At 36.5% G+C, this 21,449-nt stretch overlaps 1 protein-coding gene and 2 pseudogenes across 1 annotated transcript; all 3 read right to left on the reverse strand.

Moving 5' to 3' along the window:
- The window catches only part of LOC114113789 (olfactory receptor 6C1-like), a 71,458-nt pseudogene that overhangs the window by 40,040 nt on the left and 9,969 nt on the right, over nucleotides 1–21,449 (reverse strand).
- LOC105614146 (olfactory receptor 6C74-like) lies at nucleotides 8,893–9,822 on the reverse strand (annotated as a pseudogene).
- On the reverse strand, nucleotides 16,200–21,058 carry LOC101115450 (olfactory receptor 6C76-like). The gene has a single exon (XM_060414102.1). The coding sequence runs from the start codon at nucleotides 21,003–21,005 to the stop codon at nucleotides 20,070–20,072; it is 936 nt and encodes a 311-aa protein (XP_060270085.1). The 5' UTR covers nucleotides 21,006–21,058; the 3' UTR covers nucleotides 16,200–20,069.

The following is a 21,449-nucleotide window of genomic DNA, read 5'->3' on the forward strand; positions in this document are numbered from 1 at the left end:
GGAACATTAAGCAATAGGAGCTCATCAAAAGCCTTCATACCTACACTGAAACCAAGCTCCACCCAAGGGCCAACAAGTTCCAAAACAAGACATACCACGCAAATTCTCCAGCAACACAGGAACACTCCCCTGAGCCTCAATATACAGGCAGCTCAAAATTATCCCAATACCTTTGATGTCTCATAACCCATTACGGGTCACTCCACTGCACTCCAGAGAGAAGAAACCCAGCTCCACCCACCAAAACTCCAACACAAGCCTCCCTAACCAGGAAACCTTGACAAGCCACTGATAGAACCCCACCCAAAGTGAGGAAGCTCCATAATAAAGAGAACTCCACAAATTATCAGAATATAAAAGGCCACCCCAAACGCAGCAATATAACCAAGATGAAGAGACAGAGGAATACTCAGCAGGTAAAGGAACAGGAGAGTTGCCCACCAAATCAAACAAAAGAGGAAGAAGTAGGAATCTACCGGAGAAGGAATTCCGAATATTGATAGTGAAAATGATCCAAAATCTTGAAATCAAAATGGAAACACAGATAAATAGCCTAGAGACAAGGATTGAGAAGATGCAAGAAAGGTTTAACAAGGACCTAGAAGAAATAAAAAAGAGTCAATATATAATGAATAACACAATAAATGAGATCAGAAACACTCTGGAGGCAACAAATAGTAGAATAACAGAGGCAGAAGATAGGATTAGTGAAATAGAAGATAGAATGGTAGAAATAAATGAATCAGAGAGGAAACAAGAAAAACGAATTAAAAGGAACGAGGACAATCTCAGAGACCTCCAGGACAATATGAAACGCTCCAACATTCGAATTATAGGAGTCCCAGAAGAAGAAGACAGAAAGAAAGATCATGAGAAAATCCTTGAGGAGATAATAGTTGAAAACTTCCCTAAAATGGGGAAGGAAATAATCACCCAAGTCCAAGAAACACAGAGAGTCCCAAATAGGATAAACGCAAGGCGAAACACCCCAAGACACATATTAATCAAATTAACAAAGATCAAACACAAAGAACAAATATTAAAAGCAGCAAGGGAAAAACAACAAATAACACACAAGCGGATTCCCATAAGGATAACAGCTGATCTGTCAATAGAAACTCTTCAGGCCAGGAGGGAATGGCAAGACATACTTAAAGTGATGAAAGACAATAACCTACAGCCCAGATTACTGTACCCAGCAAGGATCTCATTCAAATACGAAGGAGAAATCAAAAGCTTTACAGACAAGCAAAAGCTGAGAGAATTCAGCACCACCAAACCAGCTCTCCAACAAATTCTAAAGGATATCCTCTAGACAGGAAACACGAAAGGGTGTATAAACCCGAACCCAAAACAATAAAGTAAATGGCAACGGGATCATACTTATCAATAATTACCTTAAACGTAAATGGGTTGAACGCCCCAACCAAAAGACAAAGACTGGCCGAATGGATACAAAACAAGACCCCTCTATATGCTGCTTACAAGAGACCCACCTCAAAACAAGGGACACATACAGACTGAAAGTGAAGGGCTGGAAAAGATATACCACGCGAATAGAGACCAAAAGAAAGCAGGAGTGGCAATACTCATATCCGATAAAATAGACTTTAAAACAAAGGCTGTGAAAAGAGACAAAGAAGGCTACTACATAATGATCAAAGGAACAATCCAAGAAGAAGATATAACAATTATAAATATATATGCACCCAATATAGGAGCACCACAATATGTAAGACAAATGCTAACAAGTATGAAAGGGGAAATCAACAATAACACAATAATAGTGGGAGACTTTAATACCCCACTCACACCTATGGACAGATTAACTAAACAGAAAATTAACAAAGAAACGCAAACTTTAAATGATACATTAGATCAGTTAGACCTAATTGATATCTATAGGACATTTCACCCCAAAACAACGAATTTCACCTTTTTTTCAAGTGCTCATGGAACCTTCTCCAGGATAGATCACATCCTGGGCCATAAATCTAAACTTGATAAATTCAAAAAATCGAAATCATTCCAAGCATCTTTTCTGACCATAATGCATTAAGATTAGATCTCAATTACAGGAGAAAAACTATTAAAAATTCCAACATATGGAGGTTGAACAACACACTTCTGAATAACCAACAAATCACAGAAGAAATCAAAAAAGAAATCACAATATGCTTAGAAACTAATGAAAATGAAAACACAACAACCCAAAACCTGTGGGACACTATAAAAGCAGTGCTAAGAGGAAAGTTCATAGCAATACAGGCATACCTCAAGAAACAAGAAAAAAGTCAAATAAATAACCTAACTCTACAACTAAAGCAACTAGAAAAGGAAGAGGTGGAGAACCCCAGAGTCAGTAGAAGGAAAGAAATCTTAAAAATTAGGGCAGAAATAAATGCAAAAGAAACAAAAGAGACCATAGCAAAAATCAACAAAGCCAAAAGCTGGTTCTTTGAAAGGATAAATAAAATTGACAAACCATTAGCCAGACTCATCAAGAAGCAAAGAGAGAAAAATCAAATCAATAAAATTAGAAATGAAAATGGAGAGATCACAACAGACAACACAGAAATACAAAGGATCATAAGAGACTACTATCAGCAGTTGTATGCCAATAAAATGGACAACGTGGAAGAAATGGACAAATTCTTAGAAAAGTACAATTTTCCAAAACTGAACCAGGAAGAAATCGAAAATCTTAACAGACCCATCACAAGCACGGAAATTGATACTGTAATCAGAAATCTTCCAGCAAACAAAAGCCCAGGTCCAGATGGCTTCACAGCTGAATTCTACCAAAAATTTCGAGAAGAGCTAACACCTATCCTACTCAAACTCTTCCAGAAAATTGCAGAGGAAGGTAAACTTCCAAACTCATTCCATGAGGCCACCATCACCCTAATACCAAAACCTGACAAAGATGTCACAAAAAAAGAAAACTATAGACCAATATCTCTGATGAACATAGATGCAAAAATCCTCAACAATATTCTAGCAATCAGAATCCAACAACACATTAAAAAGATCATACACCATGACCAAGTGGGCTTTATCCCAGGGATGCAAGGATTCTTCAATATCCGCAAATCAATCGATGTAATTCACCACATTAACAAATTGAAAAATAAAAACCATATGATTATCTCAATAGATGCAGAGAAGGCGTTTGACAAAATTCAACATCCATTTATGATAAAAACTCTCCAGAAAGCAGGAATAGAAGGAACATATCTCAACATAATAAAAGCTATCTATGACAAACCCACAGCAAACATTATCCTCAATGGTGAAAAATTGAAAGCATTTCCCCTAAAGTCAGGAACAAGACAAGGGTGTCCACTTTCACCGCTACTATTCAACATAGTTCTGGAAGTTTTGACCACAGCAATCAGAGCAGAAAAAGAAATAAAAGGAATCCAAATTGGAAAAGAAGAAGGAAAACTCTCACTGTTTGCAGATGACATGATCCTCTACATGGAAAACCCTAAAGACTCCACCAGAAAATTACTAGAGCTAATCAATGAATATAGTAAAGTTGCAGGATATAAAATCAACACACAGAAATCCCTTGCATTCCTATACACGAATAATGAGAACGTAGAAAAAGAAATTAAGGAAACAATTCCATTCACCATTGCAACGAAAAGAATAAAATACTTAGGAATATACCTACCTAAAGAAACTAAAGACCTATATATAGAAAACTATAAAACACTGATGAAAGAAATCAAAGAGGACACTAATAGATGGAGAAATATACCATGTTCATGGATTGGAAGAATCAATATAGTGAAAATGAGTATACTACCCAAAGCAATTTACAAATTCAATGCAATCCCTATCAAGCTACCAGCCACATTTTTCACAGAACTAGAACAAATAATTTCACAATTTGTATGGAAATACAAAAAACCTCGAATAGCCAAAGCAATCTTGAGAAAGAAGAATGGAACTGGAGGAATCAACTTGCCTGACTTCAGGCTCTACTACAAAGCCACAGTCATCAAGACAGTATGGTACTGGCACAAAGACAGACATATAGATCAATGGAACAAAATAGAAAGCCCAGAGATAAATCCACACACATATGGACACCTTATCTTTGACAAAGGAGGCAAGAATATACAATGGAGTAAAGACAATCTCTTTAACAAGTGGTGCTGGGAAAACTGGTCAACCACTTGTAAAAGAATGAAACTAGATCACTTTCTAACACCGCACACAAAAATAAACTCAAAATGGATTAAAGATCTAAATGTAAGATCAGAAACTATAAAACTCCTAGAGGAGAACATAGGCAAAACACTCTCAGACATAAATCACAGCAGGATCCTCTATGATCCACCTCCCAGAATGCTGGAAATAAAAGCAAAAATAAACAAATGGGATCTAATTAAAATTAAAAGCTTCTGCACAACAAAGGAAAATATAAGCAAGGTGAAAAGACAGCCTTCTGAATGGGAGAAAATAATAGCAAATGAAGCAACTGACAAACAACTAATCTCAAAAATATACAAGCAACTTCTGCAGCTCAACTCCAGAAAAATAAACGACCCAATCAAAAAATGGGCCAAAGAACTAAATAGACATTTCTCCAAAGAAGACATACGGATGGCTAACAAACACATGAAAAGATGCTCAACATCACTCATTATTAGAGAAATGCAAATCAAAACCACAATGAGGTACCACTTCACACCAGTCAGAATGGCTGCGATCCAAAAATCGGCAAGCAATAAATGCTGGAGAGGGTGTGGAGAAAAGGGAACCCTCCTACACTGTTGGTGGGAATGCAAACTAGTACAGCCACTATGGAGAACAGTCTGGAGATGCCTTAAAAAATTGCAAATAGAACTGCCTTATGACCCACCAATCCCACTGCTGGGCATACACACCGAGGAAACCAGAATTGAAAGAGACACATGTACCCCAATGTTCATCGCAGCACTGTTTATAATAGCCAGGACATGGAAACAACCTAGATGTCCATCAGCAGATGAATGGATAAGCAAGCTGTGGTACATATACACAATGGAGTATTACTCAGCCGTTAAAAAGAATTCATTTGAATCAGTTCTGATGAGATGGATGAAACTGGAGCCGATTATACAGAGTGAAGTAAGCCAGAAAGAAAAACACCAATACAGTATACTAACACATATATATGGAATTTAGGAAGATGGCAATGACGACCCTGTATGCAAGACAGGGAAAGAGACACAGATGTGTATAACGGACTTTTGGACTCAGAGGGAGAGGGAGAGGGTGGGATGATGTGGGAGAATGACATTCTAACATGTATACTATCATGTGAATTGAATCGCCAGTCTATGTCTGACGCAGGATGCAGCATGCTTGGGGCTGGTGCATGGGGATGACCCAGAGAGATGTTGTGGGGAGGGAGGTGGGAGGGGGTTCATGTTTGGGAATGCATGTAAGAATTAAAGATTTTAAAATTTAAAAAATAAAAAACTAAAAAAAAAAAAAAAAAAAAAAAAACAAAAGCAAAAAAGCAAACTGGCTGTCTGGGGAGGCCTTACAAATACCTGTTAAAAGAACAGAGGCAAAAAACAAAGGAGAAAAGGAAAGATATAAGCACCTGAATGCAGAGTTCCAAAGAATAGCAAGAAGAGATAAGAAAGCCTTCTTCAGCAATCAATGCAAAAAAATAGAGGAAAGGAACAGAATGGGAAAGAAGAGATCTCTTCAAGGAAATTAGAGATATCAAGGGAATATTTCTTGCAAAGATGTGCTCAATAAAGGACAGAAATGGTATGGACCTAACAGAAGCAGAAGATATTAAGGAGAGGTGGCAAGAATACACAGAAGAACTGTACAAAAAAGATCTTCACGACCCAGATAATCACGATGGTGTGATCACTCATCTAGAGCCAGACATCCTGGAATGTGAAGTCAAGTAGGCCTTAGAAAGCATCACTACAGCAAAGCTAGTGGAGGTGATGGAATTCCAGTAGAGCTATTTATAATCCTGAAAGATGATGCTGTGAAAGTGCTGCACTCAATATCCCAGCAAATTTGGAAAACTCAGCAGTGGCCACAGCACTGGAAAAGTCAGTCTTCATTCCAATCCCAATGAAAGGCAATGCCAAAGAATGCTCAAACTACCACACAATTGCACTCATCTCACATGCTAGTAAAGTAATGCTCAAAATTCTCCAAGCCAGGCTTCAGCAATATGTGAACCGTGAACTTCCTGATGTTCAAGCTGGTTTTAGAAAAGGCAGAAACCAGAGATCAAATTGCCAACATCCGCTGGATCATGGAAAAAGCAAGAGAGTTCCAGAAAAACATCTATTTCTGCTTTATTGACTATGCCAAAGCCCTTTGACTGTGTGGATCACAATAAACTGTGGACAATTCTGAAAGAGATGAGAATACCAGACCACCTTACCTGCCTTCTGAGAAATCTGTATGCAGGTCAGGAAGCAAAAGTTAGAACTGGACGTGGAACAACAGACTGGTTCCAAATAGGAAAAGAAGTAAATCAAGACTGTATATTGTCACCCTTCTTATTTAACTTATATGCAGAGTACATCATGAGAAACGCTCGACTGGAAGAAACACAAGCTGGAATCAAGATTGCCAGGAGAAATATCTATAACCTCAGATATGCAGATGAAACCACCCTTATGGCAGAAAGTGAAGAGGAACTCAAAAGCCTCTTGATGAAAGTGAAAGAGGAGAGTGAAAATGTTGTCTTAAAACTCAACATTCAGATAACGAAGATCATGGCATCTGGTCCCGTCACTTCATGGGAAATAGATGGAAAAACAGTGAAAACAGTGTCAGACTTTATTTTTGGGGGCTCCAAAATCACTGCAGATGGTCATTGCAGCCATGAAATTAAAAGACGCTTACTCCTTGGAAGAAAAGTTATGACCAACCTAGATAGCGTATTCAAAAGCAGAGACAATTCTTTGCCGACTAAAGTCCGTCTAGTCAAGGCTATGGTTTTTCCTGTGGTGGTCGTGTATGGATGTGAGAGTTGGACTGTGAAGAAGGCTGAGTGCCGAAGAATTGATGCTTTTGAACTGTGATGTTGGAGAAGACTCTTGAGAGTCCCTTGGACTGCAAGGAGATCCAACCAGTCCATTCTGAAGGAGATCAACCGTGGGATTTCTTTGGAAGGAATGATGCTAAAGCTGAAACTCCAGTACTTTGGACACCTCATGCGAAAAGTGGACTCATTGGAAAAGACTCTGATGCTGGGAGGGATTGGGGGCAGGAGGAGAAGGGAACAACAGAGGATGAGATGGCTGGATGGCATCACTGAATCAATGGATGTGAGTCTGATTGAACTCTGGGAGTTGGTGATGGACAGGGAAGCCTGGCGTGCTGCGATTCATGGAGTCACAAAGAGTCGGACACGATTGAGTGACTAAACTGAACTGATAATATTAATATGGAGAAATATCAGTAACCTCAGATATGCAGATGACACCACACTTATGGCAGAAAATTAAGAGGAACTAAAAAGCCTCTTGATGAAAGTGAAACAGGAGAGTGAAAAAGTTGGCTAAAGCTCAACATTCAGAAAACAAAGATCATGGCAACTGGTTCTATCACTTCATGGGAAATAGATGGACAAACAGTGGAAACAGTGTCAGGCTTTATTTTGGTGGGCTCCAAAATCACTGCAGATGGTGATTGCAGCCATGAAATTAAAAGATGCTTACTCCTTGGAAGGAAAGTTATGTCCAACATAGATAGCATATTGAAAAGCAGAGACATTACCTTGCCAACAAAGGTCCATCTAGTCAAGGCTATGGTTTTTCCAGTGGTCATGTAGGGATGTGAGAGTTACACTGTGAAGAAAGCTGAGAACTGAAGAATTGATGCTTTTGAACTATGGTGTTGGACAAGACTCTTGAGAGTCCCTTGGACTGCAAGGGGATCCCACCAGTCCATTCTAAAGAGATCAGCCCTGGGATTTCTTTGGAAGGAATGATGCTAAAGCTGAAGCTCCAGTACTTTGGCCACCTCATGAGAAGCGTTGACTCATTGGAAAAGACCCTGATGCTGGGAGGTGTTGGGGGCAGGAGGAGAAGGGGACGACAGAGGATGAGATGGATGGATGGCATCACCGACTCGATGGAGGTAAGTTTGAGTGAACTCTGGGAGTTGGTGATGGACAGGGAGGCCTGGCATTCTGTGATTTGTGGAGTTGCAAAGAGTCAAATACAACAGAGAGACTGAGCTGAACTGAACTTAATATGTTTTATTTATTATGTTTTATTATTAACTTTTAAAGTATGCTAGTAAAATAATACATTTTCATCTCCAATTTAAATACTTGTAAATGCTACCAATTCTCAAATACAATCTAAGCAACTAGGTTTTATGAAAATTATTTTAAAATAACTATCATTTTTAAAAAATCTCTAGTTTGACCATCAACACTAAGGGTTAATCTCTGCAGCAATTTTCCCTCATTAAATTAAATGGACTATGTACAAATATATTGGTAGTATTACAAATGGACATAAATAAATATTAGCTTAATTAGATTATAACTAAGTACAAGTAAAGGATTGCAATAACATTTACATTGCATGCTACATTAAATATAATTTAAATAAAAAGTGTTGTATTCTTGACTAAATAGACAAATAGATGGTTTGAAAACTTAGGTATACTTCTTTCAGCTTATAAAAGAATAGAAAGTGATTTTTTTTAAAAAATATCTATTGAAGAACATAAGGAAAAAGATGTGTTGTAACAAAGATTTTTGCAAAAATAAAGCTTCAAAGATACAAAGATGAATGGAAATAAAAGAAAAATATGTATCAGAAGCTATAATTGGATACAATGTTATTACTATAGACCCCACTGTTTATTTCATTTATTTAAAATTAAATATAATATTCATTTGTATGAGAAAGAAACAACCCTGTGTATCATAGTCATGAAGGCCGTTTTCACTTGGTTCTGTAAGCTGTAGATGAAAGGGTTCAAAAGTGGGACAACGGGTATTGAGCACTGCAATTCCCTTGGAAAAAGATATTCTTTCTTGGACTGAAGGTTTTACATATATGAAGATGCAGCTGCCATAGGAAAGCGATATCACAATCATATGAGAAGAACATGTTGTAAAAGCTTTTTCCCTCTGGTTCGATGAAGGAATTTTTAGAATTGCTATTATGATATAGGTATATGATATTATCGCCATTATTAATGTGACCACAAGAGTCATTGCAGCAGAAATGAATCCCACTGTCTCAATTATATGCGTGTAAAGCAGGAGATCTGCATGAGGGCAGTTGTGTCACAGTAGAAATGATCAACAACATTGGAGGCACAAAAATAGTTTTAGATCTAAGAGGAAAGGTACAAAGGTGGTAAAGCAGTCAGCAATCCAAAAACAAAAGACAAGCTGAATGCAGATTTTACTGTTTATGATGGTTGTATGATGCAGGGGCTTACAGATGGCAACATAGTGGTCATAGCACATAGCTGCTAGCAAGTAAAACTCAGAAACTCCAAGAAGGAAGACAAAAAATACTTGAGAAACACATCTACTATAGGACATGTTTTTGTCCCCAGTTGCCATCATAACTAGCAAATTAGGGATGCATGCAGTAGTATTTAAAATTTCTAAGGAGGAAAAATTCTAAAGGAAAAAAATACATGGGTATCTTGAGGTGAGGCTCTAGTAGAATGAGCATGATGATGATCACGTTGCCAGTGATGCTCAGCAAGTAGGTGATAAGTAGAAAGGTAATTAATATGACTTTCAATCATGGGTCATCAGTCAAACCTGCTAGAATAAACAGTCACTCTTGTATAATTTTCCATTAATATCCTCTACTTTTCCAGTTCTATGTAGGAAAAAAAGAAAATGGTTTTAGTGAAAAAATAATATTGGTAACTAATGTTCAAAGAAAATTTAGCAAAATTATGTTTCAGATAGATTAACACAATTCACATTTGTGTTTTAAAAATGGTTATGCCAGGAGGAACAGTAGTTTGCATTTCCAGCGTATATAACAGATGATTCAATCTTAATTCACAATTCTAAAATAGCCTAGATGATGGAAATAAATGTTGATTGATAATATGTGAATAAGTTGAAGGGAATTTAAAGCATACAAAAATGCTTTTTCCTCTGTTGATTTTATTGTAAGGGTTGGGATGAATGCCAGTACCTGTTTAATTGAACGCTTTGCATTATTAAAGCAAAATGATACCTGTCATTACATGTATATCAGCCCTTCTTATGCATTTAACAGACACACACACATGCATGCATTCACACACACATGGTCCTAGCCACCATCAATGAACAGGGCTAACATATCTATACCAGTTTAATTAATTAATCAAGCCAAATGCCTGATGCTCATTTCCTTTACTTGCATGGCTAATGGAATCCAATTTCTGATAAGTCAGTATGATAAATTGGGAATGTACTTATTTGCTGTGCTTACTGTCATGTACTTTCTCTCAATTTCTGTTACCATTCTCAAAATTCCCCTTTTGGAATCCTGAAACAAAATTAGCAGAAATAGTATGAAATTTTCAGTATATGTTATAAGAAACTAATGTTTTCTTCTATATTACAAATCTGAGAGTAGACATGTAAGAAAAAGTAAAAATAAGAATGCAGGATATAGGATCAGATAGAAATATGCAAATATGTGTTCAGGAAACTGTAAAAGGCTTAAGAAGTAGAAAAAAAGAGAAAGAAAAAGCAAAGCATTACGCAAATGTAGAACATTAAGAAGGGTTTTTAGAGATAGGAGAGTTAATCTAAGGAAAAATTTGAAAGAAGACTGAAAATATGCAAGTTATTTTCAAATTAAAATACATAAATTAGTAAGTGAAGATTAGTAACTTAGTAAAAATTAGGAAATGAAAATTATAAGGAGAAAATTTTGACCATTTGAAATTTTTCTCCATCTGCTCTTATTATCTACAATTATCACTTTATTCTTTCGTTATAGAGTAAAAATATGAACAAATTTGAGTTCAGCATAGCCTGAGAGATGAGTCACCAGTTGGTACATTTCAAACACATACTGAATCTTAGACTTACTGACAAAGTTTAGGAGGCATATGTTTCCTTATCATAAGGATATTCAAACATAAGAGTAACATGTAATTCCAGAAATATTAACTATAGAGATCTATTCTCATCACTGGACATACATGAAGTGGGACAGTCCTACTGTTCAGGTTTGCACAGATAAAAATTTGAAGGTCAGGATCAAGTTGAAAGAGTTATATTTTTCAAAACTGTCCTCTTAAAAGTACATTTTTGTACAAATAATGTTATAGCAGATATACTGCATTTCTTTTTTTTAATTTTTATTTTTACTTTATTTTGCTTTACAACACTGTATTGGTTTTGCCATATATTGACAATAAAATAGATTAATGACATCTCTAAGGAACTGTTACTTCCTTGGTATCTTCAACAGGAAGCATATAAAATGATTAAGGTTTTGTGAGAGATACTAGATAAAACAATGCTTACTGCACTGAAAATATCAATATTATTATTTCCAACTGCTAAAATATACATTATTATTATTAAAGAAGTGTACATATATTTATATATATTATATACATATATACATATATGCAAAAAAGGATAAATAAAGTCATTCCATAACATCTGGAGAAATTTAAGCAGAATTCTAAGAAAAAAAAAAGGGGGGATCTGCTGTCATAATCATCTTAAAATGTAGACATATTCAAAAAGAAGTGACTATTAATCTTCCTGGACAATGTTTCAGTTCAGTCTCTCAGTCATGTCTGACTCTTTGCTACCCCATGAATTGCAGCACGCCAGGCCTCCCCGTCCATCACCAACTCCCTGAGTTCACCCAAACTCATGTCCATCCGAGTTGGTGATGCCATCCAGCCATCTCATCCTTGGTCGTCCCCTTCTTCTCCTGCCCCCAATCCCTCCCAGCATCAGAGTCTTTTCCAATGAGTCAACTCTTCGCATGAGGTGGCCAAAGTACTGGAGTTTCAGCTTTAGCATCATTCCTTTCAAAGAAATCCCAGGGTTGATCTCCTTCAGAATGGACTGGTTGGATCTCCATGCAGTCCAAGGGACTCTCAAGAGTCTTCTCCAACACCATAGTTCAAAAGCATCAATTCTTTGGCGCTCAGCTTTCTTCACAGTCCAACTCTCACATCCATACATGACCACTGGAGAAACCATAGCCTTGACTAGATGGACCATTGTTGGCAAAGTAATGTCTCTGTTTTTGAATATGCTATCTAGGTTGGTCATAACTTTCTTCCAAGGAGTAAGCATAATACAATATTGTTAAGTAAATAATAACAATAATAATAATAAATTTAAAAATTTTCCTGGCTGCAATCACCATCTGCAGTGATTTTGGAGTGCCAAAACATAAAGTCTGACACTGTTTCCACTGTTCCCCATCTATTTCCCATGAAGTGATGGGACCAGATGCCATGATCTTAATTTTCTGAATGTTGAGCTTTAAGCCAACTTTTTGACTCTCCTTTCTCACTTTCATCAAGAGGCTTTTAGCTCCTCTTCACTTTCTGTCATAAGAGTGGTGTCATCTGCATATCTGAGTAAGCGACTTTTAATTTCACAGCTGCGATCACCATCTGCAGTGATTTTGGAGCCCCCCAAAATAAAGTCTGACACTGTTTCCAATGCTTCCCCACCTATTTCCCATGAAGTGATGGGACCGGATGCCATGATCTTCGTTTTCTGAATGTTGAGCTTTAGGCAAACTTTTTCAATCTCCACTTTTTTTTCAATCTCCATTTTCACTTTCATCAAGAGGTTTTGAGTTCCTCTTCACTTTCTGCAATAAGGGTGGTGTCATCTGCATATCTGAGGTTATTGACATATCTCCTGGCAATCTTGATTCCAGCTGTGTTTCTTCCAGTTCAGCGTTTCTCATGATGTACTCTGCATATAAGTTAAATAAGCAGGGAGACAATATACAGCCTTGACGTACTCCTTTTCCTATTTGGAACCAGTCTGTTGTTCCATGTCCAGTTCTGACTGTTGCATCCTGACCTGCATACAGATTTCTCAAGAGGCAGGTTAGGTGGTCTGGTATTCTCATCTCTTTCAGAATTGTCCACAGTTTATTGTGATCCTCACAGTCAAAGGCTTTGGCATAGTCAATAAAGCAGAAATAGATGTTTTTCTGGAACTCTCTTGCTTTTTCCATGATCCAGCGGATGTTGGCAATTTGATCTCTGGTTCCTCTGCCGTTTCTAAAACCAGCTTGAACATCAGGAAGTTCACGGTTCACATATTGCTGAAGCCTGGCTTGGAGAATTTTGAGCATTACTTTACTAGCATGTGAGATGAGTGCAATTGTGCGGTAGTTTGAGCATTCTTTGGCATTGCCTTTCTTTGGGATTGAAATGAAAATGGAACTTTTCCAGTGCTGTGGCCACTGCTGAGTTTTCCAAATTTGCTGGGATATTGAGTGCAGCACTTTCACAGCATCATCTTTCAGGATTTGAAACAGCTCAACTGGAATTCCATCACCTCCACTAGCTTTGTTCATAACGATGCTTTCCAAGGCCCACTTGATTTCACTTTTCAGGATGTCTGGCTCTAGGTGAGTGATCACACCATCATGATTATCCGGGTCGTGAAGATCTTTTTGGTACAGTTCTTCTGTGTATTCTTGCCACCTCTCCTTAATATCTTCTGCTTCTGTGAGGTCCATACCATTTCTGTCCTTTATCGAGCCCATCTTTGCATGAAATGTTCCCTTGGTGTCTCTAATTTTCTTGAAGAGATCTCTAGCCTTTCCCATTCTGTTGTTTTCCTCTATTTCTTTGCATTGATCACTGAAGAAGGCTTTCTTATCTCTTCTTGCTATTCTTTGGAACTCTGCATTCAGATGCTTATGTCTTTCCTTTTCTCCTTTGCTTTTCACCTCTTTTCTTTTCACAGCTCTTTGTAAGCACTCCCCAGACAGCCATTTTGCTTTTCTGCATTTCTTTTCCTATTGGGGTAAGATTATCCAAATCTGTTTTTCATCATTTTTGAGAAATAATGAATTCATTATATTTATTCTTAGGGTATAAAATTTCAGCACTCTGAACTAAAAGCCTACATTTTTACCCATGCTCTTGAATCTTCATAAACTATAACTATCAACATTTTGCCTTCAGTGACTAGTAGAGCGAAAGAATTTCTTTTCAGAGGTTTACTCTGTTAGCTGTTGTTTTATGCATGCAGGCTCAGGTTTCCATTGTGTTAGTCGTTCAGTCATGTCTGACTTGTGACCCCATGGACTGTACAGCCCACCAGGCTCTTCTGTCCTTAGGATTTTCCAGCCAAGGATTCTGGAGTGGGTTGCCATTTCCTTCTCCAGGGGACCAGGGATCGAACTCGGGTCTCATGCATTGCAGGCGGATGCTTTACCATCTGAGCTACTAGGGAAGCCCCCAGGTTTCCATTACTCAAGGATTAAGACTGATCAAATATGTTCAGGGAAAAACACTGAAAAAGTTCAGTCTTGTTAGTCATCAGTTGCTTTTTCACAAATTCCTGATACTACTGTAAAAATTAAAACATATATCAAAGAAATAAGCATTGGTACACTGTTATTAGTTAAAATCCTGAATGCATTTGTATTTCATTATTTTTCCTGGGACAAGAGAAGTTTGAAAAGCTGCCATGGGTTGAGAAGTACATAGTGATACAGAGATAACATTTATTAGACAGAACAACTATATACGTCCCTTTTGATCATGAGTGTAGAAAATCCAGCCTGAAATTTCAAGGGAATCTAGCTTTTGCTAAGGGTGGTTACAGGAAATCAAGACAAGTGATTGATATTTCTCTTTCCCAATTCTTTTCTGATTTTCTTTATACTATTTTCATAGTCATGTAAACATACTGTATTTAGTAGCTTCCAAAGACCCAGGTTTATTTTTTCATAGCTCTAACTATAACAGAAAAGAATATTTTCTCAAACATTTATTTTTTTTGATGCTTTATTTTTTTTTATTTATTTATTTTTTTTTTAGTTTTTTATTTTTTAAATTTTAAAATCTTTAATTCTTACATGCTTTCCCAAACATGAACCCCCCCCTCCCACCTCCCTCCCCATAACATCTTTCTGGGTCATCCCCATGCACCAGCCCCAAGCATGCTGCATCCTGCGTCAGACATAGACTGGCGATTCATTTCACAAGATAAAGTTTTACTGAACTGATTTTGGCCTCATGCCAAACTATGCTTTATGGATGATTTTCTACCTGAATAAAGAAATAAATAAAATGATTGGGGTAGAGCTAAAGATGTATGTGTGTACGTGTGTGTGTGAGAGAGAGAGGGATTGTGAAACTAGCCTGACACACAGATTATCTGACAAATTATCTATATAATTCAAGACAATTCATGTTGATAATATGCCATATGGTAAATGTATAAGGAGCATCCTCCAAGTATTAATATATACCTGCCCTGAGATGGTACAGAGCTTTCCAGCTTTTTAAATAGCTTGGCACACATATTAATGACAAGTTACTACTTGCAAATTATAATACCAGCCTGATGTAACCTGGTACTGCATCAGGTTACTAAAAGTGTCTTTTTGTTTGTGAGTGTCTGAGAGCCTGAAAGGCTCCTTTGTGCACCTCCAAACCCAATTGCTAAAAAGTACTTATCACTATCTTGGCATGTCTGTAAACCACTCTTGGACATAAGCTTACTGGGAAACGTTGAAACTGAATAGAACAAGCCTATGGAATTAAAAAAAAAAATGAATTTGACAGTTGCTTCATTTGCTATTATTTTCTCCCACTAATCTCAAAAATATACAAGCAACTTATGCAGCTCAATTCCAGAAAAATAAACGACCCAATCAAAAAATGGGCCAAAGAACTAAATAGACATTTCTCCAAAGAAGACATATGGATGGCTAACAAACACATGAAAAGATGCTCAACATCACTCATTATTAGAGAAATGCAAATCAAAACCACAATGAGGTACCACTTCACACCAGTCAAAATGGCTGCGATCCAAAAATCTGCAAGCAATAAATGCTGGAGAGGGTGTGGAGAAAGGGAACCCTCCTACACTGTTGGTGGGAATGTAAACTAGTACAGCCACTATGGAGAACAGTGTGGAGATTCCTTAAAAAATTGCAAATAGAACTACCTTATGACCCAGCAATCCCACTTCTGGGCATACACACCGAGGAAACCAGAATTGAAAGAGACACATGTACCCCAATGTTCATCGCAGCACTGTTGATAATAGCCAGGACATGGAAGCAACCTAGATGTCCATCAGCAGATGAATGGATAAGAAAGCTGTGGTACATATACACAATGGAGTATTACTCAGCCATTAAAAAGAATTCATTTGAATCAGTTCTGATGAGATGGATGAAACTGGAGCCAATTATACAGAGTGAAGTAAGCCAGAAAGAAAAACACCAATACAGTATACTAACACATATATATGGAATTTAGGAAGATGGCAATGACGACCCTGTATGAAAGACAGGAAAAAAGACACAGCTGTGTATAATGGACTTTTGGACTCAGAGGGAGAGGGAGAGGGTGGGATGATTCGGGAGAATGGGAATTCTAACATGTATACTATCATGTAAGAATTGAATCGACAGTCCATTTCTGACGTAGGGTGCAGCATGCTTGGGGCTGGTGCATGGGGATGACCCAGAGAGATGTTGTGGGGAGGGAGGTGGGGGGGGGGTCATGTTTGGGAACGCATGTAAGAATTAAAGATTTTAAAATTAAAAAAAAATGAATTTGAGTTCTGTCTCTCTTAATAACAAATGGGATTCTGGAAAATTTACTGTAGCTCATTGAAGTTCACCTTTTTCACAAGATAAAATAAGACTAACTCATGATACAGGATAGTTTCTTCTATTTTCTTTTTATTTTGAACATTCAGATAGTATATGTAGACCCCTAGGATGATGCCTGGAATGGAAATGGTAGTTCTTATTAGTTATCTAAACGATATTAAATGATTTTTTTTTTTTTGGCCTACCTTACTATAGCAGGCTGCTTTAGGTATGTGGAAGGAAAGTCTTACTCACAAATACAGAGTGTCTGTTATAACTATCCCTGTATAACTGTCCTTAATATCACTTGCAATAGTTGTAGAAATTGGGGTGTTTTTGTTTTAGAATTTTATGGACTTTAAGGTACTGGTTATAGTAAACATTATGTAAAAGAATAAGAATTTTCATAGAATTAATGCATGTTTAGTTTTCCCTTTTTCATTTATCCACTAAAATGTGTCTTCTTTATTGTTTTTGTATTTGAAAATGTAAGAAAAGGGCATGTATAAGTTAATCAAATGTGTCAAATAAATTGGGAGATAGTTGAAGAAAATTATATAAATTGGAACTTTAACCATGTCATACACCATCTTTTTCTAAGCTAATTTTTATTATAAAATATGTATAATGAAAATTTATAAATATACACTACAGAGAGCATAGTATAAATAATACCAATGAACCCATCGTTCAGCTTCAACTATTATAAACATTATAGTATTTTTGTTTAGTTGATATCACTGTAATATTTTTTAGTGCACGATTTTGAAACAAACAACAGACATCATATCATGTCAACTCTATATACTCCATTGTTTAACAGAGAAGGAATTTAAAGACATAATTCTAATGACATTATCACATTTTGCATATTTTAAAATTAACCAGGCACTTAAAAAATGCCACTTTGCAGTTTTCTTGGTTGACTCTGAGATCTACATGTTCAGTTGATGGATATGTATCTTACATTATTTTAATCTAGAATAATATTCCCAAGCATTCCTTTTTTCTAGATTATTTTCATACACAATATGTCATTTTCTAAATTGAACAGCTGGATCCTTATGGTGTTATTTAACATGATCCTCTGAGTCCTATATTTCCTATAAAATGGTAGTTTATGTATAGACATCTGATTTTTAAATAGTTTTAAAACATACAATTTGAATTTTACCAGAAGTCTTTTTAAATTACACTTTACATGCTTATAATCACACTCTATTCCTCAGTTCAGTTCAGTTGCTCAGTCATGTCCGACTCTTTGAGACCACATGGACTGCAGCACACCAGGTTTTCCTGTCCATCATCAACTCCTGGACCTAACTCAAACTCATGTCCATTGAGTTGGTGATGCCATCAAACCATCTCATCCTCTGTCGCTCCCGTCTCCTCCTGCCTTCAATCTTTCCCAGGATCAGGGTCTTGTCAAATGAGTCAGTTCTTCACATCAGGTGGTCAAAGTATTGGAGTTCAGCTTCAGCATCAGTCCTTCCAATGAATATTCAGGACTGATTTCCTTTAGGATGGACTTGTTGGATCTCCTTGCAGTCCAAGGGACTATCAAGAGTCTTCTTTAACACCACAGTTCAAAAGCATCAATTCTTCAGAGCACAGCTTTCTTTATAGTCCAACTCTCACATCCATATATGACTACTGGAAAAACCATAGCTTTGACTAGACAGACCTTTGGCAAAATAATATCTCTGCTTTTTAATATGCTATCTAGGTTGGTAATAACTTTTCTTCCAAGGAGCAAGCATCTTTTAATTTCACGGCTGCCGTCACCATCTGCGGTGATTTTGGAGCCACCAAAAAATAGTCTGTCACTGTTTCCATTGTTTCCCCATCTATTTTCCAGTAAGTAATGGGACCAGATGCCATGATCTTAGTTTTCTGAATGTTGAGTTTTAAACCAACTTTGTCATTCTCCTCTTTCACTTTCATCAAGAGGTGCTTTAGTTCTTCTTCACTTTCTGCCTTATGTATGGTGTCATCTGAATATCTGAGGTTATTGATATTTCTCTCGGCAATCTTGATTTCAGCTTGTGCTTCATCCAGCCTGGCATTTCTCACATGCACTCTTCATATAAGTTAAACAAGCAAGGTGAAAATATACAGCCTTGACGTACTCCTTTCCCAGTTTGGAGCCAGTCTGTTGTTCCATGTACAGTTCTAACTGTTGCTTATTCCTTAGTACAATTAAATAAGTTGATTTGATTTTCTTGTTTCTGTTACAATTATTCTTATTTACAACTGGATTAAGTGATTCTTAAAAAAAAAAGAAAGAAAGAAAGAAAAACTCCTGTGCTCTACTTTGTTTTTGTTTTCCTAATAGTGTATGCGAACATATGCAATAATATAAATGAATTAGTAATTAACATTACTCTTTGCACTCAATAGTTATACTTTCAATTAGCATTATAATATCTCAAAATAAGCTTGTTATCATCACATTATTATTTTTAGTTATATACTTATGCTATTATGTAGAATCTAAGGAACATAGTTCCAAAATGAATAAGGAATAGCTGATAAAGTACTAAATGTGATCTCACTAGGCTGAATTTTATTCTTAATCAAAGTTACCTAGGTAGAGTACACATATATGACTCAATATTTATTAACTACATAGAATAAAATGTAACAGAAATATGACATACAATTTTTTTTATTACACTAGCATAGTGTGAGTGATTTTTTAAATTCTAAAGACAAAAATTAACATTTTCTTTTGTCTAAAGACAAGAAAAAAAGTTTAATCTCAACATCCCCCTTTTAATGTATTTCTTTAAAAACAATAGAAAATGTGCAAAGGACATAAAGCCAGGACATAAATAAACAGTCTCAAGAAGCCATATCATATCATTGTTTTGAATGTATTAAGCTTTTACAGAAATTCAAATAGGAGAACAAAATTTTCTGAACATATATAGAACTACTTTACAGTCTCCATGAGAAATACATACATTTTATTGAAATAACCTTTCAAATATTTGTTACACTTAAGTGAAAGAAGAAGAGTGGAAGGTTTCAAATTTGAGAATGCTTATAATGGAACAGAAAAAGAAAGTTTTGATATTTTTAAATGGAAAACACGATTGACATAAAACAGCTAAAGGTAAACACCATGACACTTCAGAAAGAAGTGAAAGGACAAATAATAAATAATACAATAGGGAAGCTTGGAACAAGTCCAAGTTCCTCCTTTACTATTTTCCCTAATTATTAATTTCCCTCATATAACTCACTATGATTTTACTTGAATAAAGACAGAAGTCTTTGTAGCAAGTTTTTAAAGGCTTGCTTCACCTGCTGGTTCCGTAGAGTATAAATAAAGGGGTTCAAAAGTGGGGCAACAGAGGTATTGAGAACCGCGACTCCCTTCACTAAGGAGATCTTCTGTTTGGCTGAGGGTTTCACATACATAAAGATGCAGCTGCCATATGAGAGGGAGATGACAATCATGTGAGAAGAACAAGTGGAAAAAGCCTTTTTTCTCTGGTTGGCAGAAGGAATTTTTATTATTGTCAGGGCAATATATGTGTATGATAGAATCACTAATACCAAAGTGATGAGTAGAGTCATCAGGGCTAGGATGAAACTCAGTATTTCAATCAAATGCGTATCTGTGCAGGAGATTTGCAGGAGAGGAACAGTGTCACAGTAGAAATGATCAATGACATTGGAGTTACAGAAATCCAAGGTTAAGCCTAAAATGAGTCCTGGAAAAATGATGAGGAAACCAGCCATCCAAGAGCTAAGGACCAGCTGGATGCAGATTTTGTTGCTCATGATGGTTGTATAATGCAAGGGTTTACAGATGGCAACATAACGATCATAGGACATGGCAGCCAGGAGATAAAATTCAGATGCACCAAGAAGGAAAGCAAAAAATAACTGAGCTGCACAGCAGTTATAGGTAATGGTTTTGTCACCAGTTGCCATACTAGCAAGCAATTTGGGAATACAGACTGTTGTATAGGAAATTTCTAAGAAGGAAAAATTTCGAAGAAAGAAGTACATAGGAGTCTTGAGATGAGAATCAAGCAAAGTGAGGGTAATGATAGTCAAGTTGCCTGAGATGCTTAACAAATAGGTGAGAAGCAGGAAGATAAATAGCACAATCTTCAATTTGGGGTCCTCTGTCAATCCTACTAAGATAAACACAGTCACTGATGTACTGTTTTCCATTATTGCCTCCTGATCTGCTTCTGGTCCGGTGAAAATATTGAGAAAAAAATTGTGCAAAGGGACCAGAAAACATGAAGATAACTATGTTAAAACATTAATAATTGCTAAAGGAGTACTTTTTGGATATGATTAATGTAAGATAAACTAGTGAAAGCTGTTACTTTTCTTTTGAGTAAAAGCAAATATGTTGTAAAAATTTGATGAAATAAAAGAGTACCTTATGTCATTTTATTTTCTGGTTTAGTTATATTTAAGGTAATGAAGTGAAAAGATGAATATGTATGTGAAAAAATTGGTTTTATTTTTTCTTAATATGTAAGTATGAAAACATCATATTACTTATACTCAGTCTTGCTGATGATTACATAAATAGCATTGCCTCACAAAGCTGACAGTGGGGGCAACAGGGGAGCAAGGAGCAAATGGTATATAAATGTGTGTGAT

Source organism: Ovis aries, chromosome 3 (assembly GCF_016772045.2).
Source record: "Ovis aries strain OAR_USU_Benz2616 breed Rambouillet chromosome 3, ARS-UI_Ramb_v3.0, whole genome shotgun sequence".
NCBI classification, from domain to species: Eukaryota; Metazoa; Chordata; class Mammalia; order Artiodactyla; family Bovidae; genus Ovis; species Ovis aries.

What these genes read in the sequence shown, in the direction of transcription:
- LOC101115450 (XM_060414102.1), bottom strand. Translation starts at nt 21,005, where the DNA reads ATGGAAAACAGTACATCAGTGACTGTGTTTATCTTAGTAGGATTGACA.